General features: G+C 43.0%; 1 protein-coding gene across 3 annotated transcripts; it reads left to right on the top strand.

Moving 5' to 3' along the window:
- The first annotated feature begins 4784 nt into the window (after positions 1 to 4784).
- LOC133888627 (transcription factor bHLH80-like) lies at positions 4785 to 10946 on the top strand. 3 transcript variants are annotated; one of them, XM_062328939.1, is made up of 6 exons: positions 4787 to 5599; positions 8879 to 9222; positions 9615 to 9737; positions 10002 to 10067; positions 10224 to 10292; positions 10441 to 10946. In XM_062328939.1, the coding sequence occupies exons 1-6, from the start codon at positions 5251 to 5253 to the stop codon at positions 10447 to 10449; spliced, it is 960 nt and encodes a 319-aa protein (XP_062184923.1). In that variant the 5' UTR covers positions 4787 to 5250; the 3' UTR covers positions 10450 to 10946. The 3 variants fall into 3 exon arrangements, with proteins under 3 accessions (XP_062184921.1, XP_062184923.1, XP_062184922.1); XM_062328938.1 differs by having other exon boundaries at positions 4790 to 5599; positions 10564 to 10946; XM_062328937.1 differs by having other exon boundaries at positions 4785 to 5599; positions 10224 to 10946.
- Positions 10947 to 11043: the final 97 nt, after the last annotated feature.

Here is an 11043-nt window from a genome sequence, read left to right as displayed (position 1 = left end):
ATTAAATGTGTTTCGGCTTCTTTAGGTCACGGTTAGTTGTTGCCTTGTCCTAAAATTATGAAACCTCTTTTCTTAGCCTTGTATTAACATACTCTACACATTAAAAATAGTATGAGCTATGAGATGAGTGTTTGAATTCCGTTGGTTAATAAAATACGCGCTGAGGTTTAAAGAGTCATTGAAATGGTTTCAATTTTTAACATTTCGTAATTAATTGAATCTAAACCCCTTATATAGTGTATGACCATATTTAGGTAGAGTGTGTCTAGTGTTCAAGTTGAATCGATCAACGAATCGTCGAAAACATATTTCCTGTCAATGTACGGAGTGTCTGGAAAAATATCTAGAAGGTCCGCATAAATGCGGAAGGTTCGGAGAAATCTCCGGATAGTCCGGAGAATCCCTGAGTTGCGCAATGTTCGGATGTTTCGCATAATTTTGCGGATAGATTCTGCATATGTTCGTCAACTTTTCAAATTGGTTTGAGTCTCAATTTTGTTCTAGCTCGCATGTTTGCACTTTTAATATATTTTACGCATCTTATGGCATGCATTGTTGCATTTCATCCATACTCATGGTATTGCACGTGTTATTCTTTTTGGAGAACGCCGATCCGACGATCCCGACGAGCGAGGGCGATCCGGAGGCACCCCACCTTTCTGATCCAGGTCAGCAAGACAAGCAACTAAGCATATTGATCCATCTTGTGTAATTGGATAAGTCTAAAATTGATGAAATATGCTTATGTATATATGCATGTTTAGTGAGTCAGTGTCGGGTACCAATAGGTAGAACCTATGCCGACTGCATTCTTCTTCCGTGAATACTTGTGTATTTACTTTCCTTGTAGCCTGGAGAGGTTGTCAATGTCTAGGTATGAGATCGACTTATATGCTTAGCCATGCTTAGGTCATTCAGTAGAAGTTAAACAACGGCGTATTCCGTTGTTCGCGAGCATATGACCTTCTTATGGTTACATACACTTGTTGAGGTTGAGATGGTTGTATGAGTGGTGAGAATGAGACGAGGTGTGGGCAGTGCTAGAATAGTGTTTTGTCCTGCCCGGATGTGGAGTTCCCCTGGGTAGGCCGGTAGAGGAAAACCGAACACCGTAGACCGCTTGCATCGTTTAAGGCCGATCGTCGGGGTAGTTGGCTTTAGCACTTACCTTACTCACCACATGCCGATCTAATGGTAAGACGAGCTGAATACCTTCGCAACTGTGGCTTTGTGGGCGTGGACATCGATGGTGTGAGCGGACGGGCTTGCAAGCGGTACTAGTTTGCTCCGGGAGTAGTTCTAGTATCGCCGTGCCGAGCGATGCATGCCCCCACACGGTTGGGGCTGGTTGGGAAAGGTTGTCACGAGTACCCCCCTAGTGTGCACTTTAGTGGATGGCACAAGCCGTATGGTTCTCGTTCCGTGTGGGTCGAGAAGTATCCCCTGCAGGGTGTATAAATAGTTCGAACTGCCGCGCTCTCGGTCATGAGCATGCTATTGTTTCATTTGCACCCGGTCGTAGAGTTTCGTGTATGATTTTGGTTTATGATTTGATATGTGGGAGATGGTGATGTGGGCACTTGTTACTTATTGATATACATGTTGTTACAGTTACACTTGTTCAGTTGTTAGATGCAGGATAGTTTTCATATGTTTTGGTAAAGTTTCAGTCGCTCACACATATGTCTAGGATGCTTAGTGCATATGTTTTACTTAACCTGTGGTTCATCCTTGCTAATGATCAATGCATAATCATTGGAGTCGAGCTATGCATATATGCTCTATATGATTTAAGTCTTGCGAGTACCTTTGTATTCATGCCTGCACTTTCAGGTACTCCTGTTGCTGAGGGAGATGCGGTGTTTGGCTACTTCGTGCCCGCCGATGCAGGTGGTGGGTAAGAGTAGTGCATCATACTCTGGGTAGTCGTGCTTTTGTGATGGAGCCTAAGCGCATATAGCTCCATCCCCCTTTTGTTGTATAGCTTTTAGTCTTCCGCTGCTTAGTTCTTCTGCTGGTTAGGAGTTGAGCAAGTTTTAGTCTCCTACTAGCTCTCTTTTGCTGTAAATTTTGATAACTTATTGCATGCTTAAGAACTTGTAATATAATGTTAATTACTTGCTATTTCTTAAGCTTTGTTGTGACGTACATGTTAGAAAGGTATGCGTTTCGATCTTGAGCACAAAACACGTGCTGGGACTACCGGGATGATATTATGGTTAATCATCGAGGTTGTGATTATGAATAATGATCCTCCTGGTGATTAATTAGAATATTATTTGGACGGTTGAGGTGTAGACTTATTCTTTTCTGGCATGAATTATGAGACATTGATCTTGGCTTTCTCCGACTCTAGAGTAGTGAGTGGGATGAATACAGTCTTGCTAGAACTATTGTAAACAACTTTCTCAAATCCCAAACTCAAAACTAACCTAACCTTATCAGCACATATCTTGGTCTTGGCCAAGATCAAATTTATTTTACCCTTGTCTTCTCAACACTTCTCCACAGGAGAAAGGAGGTACTCATTTTTAGCCATGAGCTTTTTAACTTGTCTTCTAACCCAACTGAGCTCCTCAAGGATCATGCAGGTGGGACACTTAGACTATATATCTGTAGAACTCTCAACACTATCCAATCTAGACTCTAGCTCCTTTATACGCTTGTCTTTTATTTCAGCATCCATTGAAAGCAAAGAGCAATTCTTCAAAGCGTCTAAGAGAGTAAGTCTAGACTCCTCCTCAATGAGCTTCTTTTCGATAATCTCAAGCCGACTGACAACTTGAGCATGCATAGTTTGAAGCTCGATAAGCTCACTCATGGCAACCAAGCAACTCTCACAATCCTCATCCTCAACCTTGTTCATAAACCTAAGCAACTCAAGCTCAGAAGAAACAGACTCATACTTAAGCATAAGCTTCTTCAACTCATGAATAGCTTTTTTAAGTAACCTATCCTAGTTAACAAAAGCATAATTTAAGGTATCGACTTTGATGGAAAGTTGATCGTAGGAAGGTAATATCTCAAAAGGATCAAGCTTAGGGGCGCTGTCGTTGTTGTCGTTCACTATGAAGCAGAGGCTGGTGAAATCCTTACCCTTTTTCTTGTTCTTCACTTGTGGTTCCTCCTTCTCTGAGCTCTCCTCCTCGTTTGATGAGGTGTCAATGTCGCTAAGAGCTGCCACGAACGCCTTAAAAGCCACCTTGACGTCTTCTTGGCCATATTATCGTGGTTCTTCTTGAAGAATGGCTTCTTGTTCTTCTTCTTATACTTGTTGTAGTCGTGATCGTTGTCCTCTCTCTTCTTGAGCTTTGGGCAGTTCTCCTTAAAGTAAGTGGTATCACCACACTCAAAACAAGCACGGGAGCCCCCCTCTCTTCCGATCTCTCCTGTTGTTATAGAAGCCGGTTAACATCTTCACGATGAGAGCAAGATCCTTATCATTCAGTGCATCCACCCGCTCCTCTGTGATAGAAACCAAGGAAGACAAAGCAAAACCACTCGGTGAGGTGTTAGCACAACAAAAGCTAGCTCTATCCTGATTGCCACCATTTGATCCAAAAACTAACGCTATGTTCTGAGATAGGTGGTTTCCAAGATGAATTTGAGCTGTCTTGGCTATCTCAGTGGACTTCAACTTGCTAAAGAGTTCATCATAATACATAGGCTAAGCACATAGATTTTTCTTCCTCTCCTCTGAAACCCTAGCACAAGGCTCTCATATGGATGACACAAGGAACTTAAAATGGCTGGTTCATCTTCTCTCATAGCCCTACCTATCTATTTATAAACCTAAGAAACTTAGCCCCTAAGTTTCTAGCTTTTTTCCAAATACCCATCTCTTATAGTACACTCTTACCTACCATAAGAGTATTTTGGTCCATTTTCTTCTCGATTCATCGGACGGCCGCGGCACCTTCACGACTTTGTTTCGTCTCGATGCAAGCTTCGTGATGGTGCCACGTACTCCTATAGTCCTCTCACGGTTTTGTGATCAAAATGTGAAACCCTAGCATGTTTTTTAAAGCATGACTCTCCACTTGCTTACACCTTAAGCAAACGCTCTGATTTTGGCACGTGTACTCCATATTACGATTCTGATCGCCAGCAAGTCTCTCCAGCTCCCGATTTCTCGGACCACCTTGTCACTTACACCGGTATCCGATTCGCTTGACTTTATCAACACGTTGTCTCTATCTGTTTTCTATATTTTGCTTGCCCTCCACATGTTCAGTTAGGATCACTTTTGACTCCGTCCAGCCTTGTGAATTATTTGGCATCAAGCACTCTGTTTGGCCTTGATCATCCCGCCATCGATCGCTAAGTTATATCCATCATTTGTACACTATAAGATAAGTGAACACATATCTTCAACTTCAATTCCAATTAGTCCATAATCAATATACTCAAATAAAATCTCAAATCAATTTAAATCACATCAAAACTAATGCAAAACCAAAAACCATTAAATTAAATAAATACTAATATTAATCTCTTATCATAAGTAAATCGAGATATATTCCAACTTAGTTAAAATCGCTTAAAAACGTTCAAAAGAATTGGCCCGTTGCGCACGCACGTCCGACAGTCAACCCAGCCGCCGGCCAGTAACCCTGGCACTATCGATCACGTGAAAAACGAACGCAACAAGTTGCTTCTAATCGCTAGGACAATGAGACCACCTACAACAAGTTGCTGCTAATCGCTGGGAGATCGAAGACACCAACGAACAGCAAGTTGCAGCCCGAAGAGTGGGCAGATCGCAAACCGAATGAACTTGCGTTGCATGTGTCCGCGAGGCCAGTGGCCCGACCGGCCGCTTCTCGCCTCCGTTTACCGCCGCGGTCCTCGGCTTTGGCCGTGGGTTTCCAAATGCGCGCGCGGGGCCCGCCCGTCATCGACCCTGCGGTGCCTCGCAAGCAGACACCTTTCCCGCCTCCCCACGCGCCCACTTGTCGCTTACAGTAAGGGCGCCGCGAGGCGAGGACACCCCCATCGCTGCAGGTTCCCGCCGCACCACACGCCCCGGTCCCCGAGAGCCCGAGACGCGCCTCCTATATTTCCCCACCCCGCAACGCGACGTCGCTCCTCGCTCCCCCGCTCAGTTCGTGTTGGTTGGTTGGGTGTTGTTGATTCGCTCTCGCTGCGCCCACCTGGCGGCACGCGAGAAAACCACCGGATCACGAGCGACGCCCGGAGAAGTTCTGGTACCAACCGCGCCGTGCGTGGTGGCGGGACTGCGCGGCACACATGGACCCGCCGCCACAGCGGGGCCGCTCGCGCTATGGCGGCTCGGCGCAGGGCCAGCAGTTCCCGTTCGTCGTTGATCCCTCGGAGGCGGCGGCTGGGGCCGTGAGGGCGTTCTTCCCGGCGCCTGCAGCGGGTGGGGAGCCGTCGTCGTCGTCGTCTGCGGAGCGCGCGCTGGGGCAGCAGCAGCACCAGTACGGCGCAGAGATCTCGCTGGGGCACGCGCACGGGATGCATCATTACCATCAGTTCGGCGTGGAGGCCGGGAAGGACGGCGGGGGTTCGTCGGGGTCGCTGCCGCGGCAAAGCAGCTCGCCGCCGGGGTTCTTCTCGAGCCCCGTCGTGGATAACGGTAAGGAGCAATGCTACTACTGTTTGCCTCTCTTGTCTGTCTCCAATCGCAAGCTGTCCTTACTTTCACATGATTTTTTAAGAGTTCTGCTCTACTGAATCATCTCTCCCCAAGTCATTGGCATTTCGAAATTCCTCTGGAAGTTGCTTTTGGTATTCCCTTAGAAAACGCATTTTCTTTCTTTGGGTGCAATTAATCAACATCAATATTTTCATTGTTTCGTCTTTTCTTCTTTCTGAAACATGAGATCTCCATTCGAGTGCTCCGAGGAATGTTTCTGGCTCTGCAGAGGTATATGAAACACGTACGAAACCTGAGCATCTGAGCAATGTAGTTCTCCAAAACATTTGCAGCCGATGCTGCCTTCATTCTTGTCCTACACGCGGCATGTGTTTCGGCAAATATTTGATCTGGCTGCCATTTCTTGTGCTGTGCTTTCTTGAAGACGCAGCAGCACTGCAACTGTCCACTTTGGAGGGCAGCAGCATTGCAACTGTCCTCTTCGGAGGGCAGCAGCATTTCCAGTAGGCAAAACCAAAAAAGACTGGTGTTATGCCTGGCGTTCCTTGGTGGACAGAAGATCGTCCTTGCCTGATATGGTAATTTTTGTTTTACCATATACAGGCAGGCAGCAGGCATGCTTTTTTACATCAGGCTTTTGCTAAGGTCAGGGCATGCATGCTTTATTGCTTTTCTTTTTCAAAATAAAATCTAGAGGCAATATATACCTTAATTATGTATCTTACTCTAAATTCTCATTGAACCCACTCAACATATTTAGCTCCATATTTCGCATGATACTAGGCATGTTAGTCGTCTGTCTAATACGGATGAAATTGAGTCTGCAAAGGTAACTAGCGGTTCATCTGAAACTTTGTAGCTCCTTTTCTTTCTCATTGCGCCTACATATTGGCTAGTTCATGCACTAGTGAGCCAAATTTGATTTGGAAATCTGCTGATTTCACCCAACATATCCGAACCTTGTTCTTCTTTTTGGTTAATGGAGGTGTCATATTGGGTTTTTTTTTAAAGGAAGCAGAGGATTGCCTCATATATTAAAAAAGCAGGAGCAAATACAAAAATAAAAGACAGTCTTAGAGAGGAAGGTTCCCAAAAACAGTCATATTGGTTTGGCTGTAGCTAAACCTGAAACCGGCGAGGGGGAGTAACTAGGGGCTGCATAGTTACCATGGTTTTCATGGTAGGGCCTCTTGCATAGAGAAACGTGGGCTCATGGGATTATGGACGTAATAGCCCTCTCATAGGTATTTCTTTATCAGATTTGCTTTGCCTTACCTATTTGACCGCATTATCCATGTTTGCTTTATTTGCTACTTTCACCCGGATATTCAAGCCTTTGTGCTTCACTTTGTCTAAATTGACATGTTACTTATATACATATCCGTATCGGAACCATACTACCTGTATTGTCTGTTCTTCACTAGATATAAAATGGTTGTGTGTGTGTGTGTGTGTGTGTGTGTGTGTGTGTGTGTGTGTGTGTGTGTGTGTGTTTAGTATATTGGAGCAAGGACTTACTCTCAAGATCTTTGGTTAGGCAAATGTTACAGTCGAATTCACCTACCATATTTTCAAGATATTATTCGATATTGCGACCTTGCAAATAATAGTAAAATATTGTTGAATAATCTAACAAGTAACCACTTAGTTTTGTCCAGTAGGCTAATGTACAGTTGATTAATTAGTATATTTTGGCTGCGCGTAGAGCCCCACTTTAAATTTGTCATCCAAATTTATGAACCTACATTGCAGAAGTCAATAGAACCATACCAGGCCAACACTAGATTTCTGGCTTGTTTCTAGTTAATTCAGAAAACCGCTATCTTTTCATATATTTGTTCAATTCTTATCTTACATGTTAAAATTTTGGACCCAACATGTTGGCTAATAACTGATACATAGAGAGGTTTATCACTTTTCCTTCCAAGAGGAGGCAGAGTGAAGTATCACAAAATCAGTGGCTCCAAATCAATGGTGAAGAAAGCAATTCTGCCCGGTAATGACTATAATAATAGTCTTAACCCCTCGTTAGAACGTACTCAATGCAGTACATGCGTACTAGTGTACTACACATGGATGCATATCGCATGGCCCAAACGGCTTTCAGTCCACGATTCTGAGTCGTCCAACTGTCCAAGACCCAACAAACTAAACCAACTTGCTGATCGATCGAGTGTAGCTAGCCAATTAATTCCCACTTGACTGAATATAAATGGCTGGGCCCCACTGACTTTGGCATGCGGGACCTACGTTGTTGTCACATGTGTCCAGATTCAGCTGACCTCTCCGTGATGACGTCTGCACAGCAGAAAAAAAATCGCAACTATTCAATTAAGCTCCTAAATCGGAGCTGTAAATTAAACTTTGTCATCATGTGTATCACATGTAATGACCGACGATATAGACTAGTTTTAACTTACAGCTGAATTTAGTAACAAACAAGAGCAATTTTTTTAATGAAATCTGATCAACTTATTGAAGAGGTTTTAACTGAGTTAAGAATAGGAAATTAAATTAACAAAGCTACACCTTACAGCTATATGGAGTATATATTATGACTTTTCTTGAATGGTGAGTTGCCAGTAAGTATGGTATAGTTTAGGTTGCGGACGGTTGAAAGCGTAATGTTCATATATTTTACCAAAGTAATAACTTCACAATTAATAAAGTTCATATGTGATATGTTATGTAATTGATTTCTACATTTTTGTAGCTGTGCTATTTTTTATGTCAATAGTTAAAACTGTAGATACCGTACTGCAAACTTCTGGCATGACACCGTAGGTCTCTTGTTTGGACTAAACCATTAGGGTAAGAAGTCCTGGAGTCTCCTCATCCAAATGATCCGAACACGCCCTTATTTTTTATACAGAAAAGTTTTTCATGCTCAGATTCGTGTATTCACCAAAATTTCATTTTCAATACCTGAAGTAATAACACATCTTATCAGTTACTTCAGCAGTATTGTGTTTTTTCTTTTCATCATTAGCAACGTGCTTCTATTCTTCATAAACCTCGATTAAATCAGTTGTGTTTTCTACAAATCAATTTTTATAGTAGTGAAATAGTGGTTGGTTTCAATTAAATCATGCTTTCAATTTGTGAATTAACTTTTGGGGAGAGAAGCATTATTTGTGTTACTTCACTACTTGACTTATTAGAAGATGTGTATAAAACTTAGCTACATCATTCAGTTTCAATTCTGACCACATTATTCGGCAATTGCAAACATCTTATGTGTTTTATCTGTGGAAGTAGGTTTTCCAAGTGCAAGAGTAGGAATTGGAGGAGGTGGTGAGGTTCACCATGCGATGAGTAGTTATAACAAGAAGATGAAGTCCCCCATGAACTTAGCTAGGCAAGGTACGCTCCCTCAAATCTCTGAGGATGGGATCCCGGACGACCTCACTGAAAATATGCATGGTATTGGCCACCCTGAAGAAAACATCACCACCAACAATGTGGTCCGCTCCTTCTCCGGTGGCTTCACAATTGGATCATGGGAGGATTCAAATTCTATTGCATTCTCCAATCCGACAAGCAAAGCAGGAATACACAACAATGATGATATCATCGCCACCCTTAGTAATTATGAATTGCAGGTACTTAATATCTATTTCATAAATAGATTTATTTACCATTGTCATTGCTGGTTATGTGATTTTTTCAATACACTCTACATGTCGATTTTCTTAAAAACAACTGAATAGATATGTTCTTATTAATTAAAGAGCATGTGAACTTGTGAAGCCACATTGCATATATTATGATATCACTAATTGCATGCGTTTCGAATCCTCCTAGTTTGTTTAATACGTGAGCCCTGTAGTGCTTCTTGCGACTTTTTTCTAGAACTAACTCACTTACAACATGCTAAGTTTTTTTTTCGTCTGTTATATATGATGGTATACTGATCTACAGGTAGTCAGCCACTAGGAAATTAACCGTGTATGTAATAGCAGCATGATTTTATGTTATGGATCTGTGCATTCAGTTTGGTGTGATGAAGGAGACGTTGGGCGTAGATAAACACCTGCAGATGCAGCAAGACCAGGTGCCATTCAGAGTACGAGCCAAGCGTGGATGTGCCACACACCCAAGGAGCATCGCAGAGCGGGTATTATACATGATATACTCCCAATCCCAACATCATCTTCTTGATACGAATGATGGCATGTATTGGCCTTCATAAGAAGTTTGCATGCATGCACTGTTCAAGCAAATCCTTGATAACGGTCGGAGTATGTAGTTGATCTAAATATATAATCACATCGTCGTCTTTAAAGATGATCTTCTGCATCTAGCATTGGTATATATATCCTTTATGTTTTTGGAGATTATTTAAGATTGATCTTCAAGCATGTGACCAATGCTGTGGTAGGAGCGAAGAACAAGGATTAGCGAGAAGCTCAGGAAGTTGCAGGCCCTTGTGCCTAACATGGACAAGGTGATTAATTATAAACATTATCCATGCCGTCCATATAATCTCTTTGTATATGCATACACTGCGTAGTCGTTATCTTGTCTTTTCGAACGGACAATCTATAGGTTTACTGGCATGCAACTTAATCTTCTCTTTTTGTTCTTTTAAAAAATGTGACAGCAAACGAGTACCGCAGACATGCTGGATTTAGCAGTTGAGCACATCAGGGGACTGCAGAGCCAGCTGGAGGTATGTAATTTTCGTAAATTTGCGGTCAGAAAAATGTGGCAGCTTTGTGCTACTTTAGTTTGCAACTCTGAATTGCAATACCACATGCATTTCTCCCGGCTAGTGGAGCAGTGAATCGGACTAACTACACTTCCATGCGTGGTTTCAGCATCGTTAATTACACGTTCTGAGAAATGATCTCAAGCTCATTACCTGGGAACCTCTTGATCACAACACACGCGCGCGCGCACACACACAGGCGCGACATTGAGTTCCCCTTTTGCACGTGCAGGATCTCAAGGAAGAGAAGGAGAAGTGCACCTGCCGCGGCGATCGGCTATCCAGGAATTGAACAGACAATACACAGGATGGCGCATCGCACGTTTTCAGGCCGCAGGAAGGTGCAGAGTCCATCTGTGTCATCAAACCTTGGCCGACAAATCCGGACGGGATATTTCTTTCTTCATCCAATCGGGTGTTTAGCTTCAAGCTAGATGTACGTGAGTGGTGTGTTGTTTCATATGGAGTAGCGGAAGCAATCTTCTTTTTCCCTTAGGAGAAGCAAAAAGTTTTGATACTGCAAGAGGACTTAGGTTACCGTAGCTTGTAAGGGGCTACCATTGGTTTATCCTTGTAGTATGTTGTTGGTAGTGATCTATTGAGTTGATTTGTTCATATCTCATCTAAAAAGGCCACTCCTAATGCTTCACCTGTTTATGTCTTAGACATTAAATATACGCCCACATAAGATGAACTCTAATGTGTTAAGCAA

This window comes from Phragmites australis, chromosome 13, assembly GCF_958298935.1.
Source record: "Phragmites australis chromosome 13, lpPhrAust1.1, whole genome shotgun sequence".
Lineage (NCBI taxonomy): Eukaryota > Viridiplantae > Streptophyta > Magnoliopsida > Poales > Poaceae > Phragmites > Phragmites australis.
The sequence above is the reverse complement of the archived record's forward strand: the minus strand, read 5'-3'. Positions and strand labels throughout refer to the sequence as shown.

Excerpts from the sequence above, each read along its gene's own strand:
- LOC133888627 (XM_062328937.1), top strand. The coding sequence starts at position 5,251 with ATGGACCCGCCGCCACAGCGGGGCCGCTCGCGCTATGGCGGCTCGGCG. Across the intron at positions 9,223-9,614 it reads TTAGTAATTATGAATTGCAG|TTTGGTGTGATGAAGGAGAC; the intron begins GTACTTAATATC and ends CTGTGCATTCAG. Across the intron at positions 9,738-10,001 it reads CAAGGAGCATCGCAGAGCGG|GAGCGAAGAACAAGGATTAG; the intron begins GTATTATACATG and ends ATGCTGTGGTAG.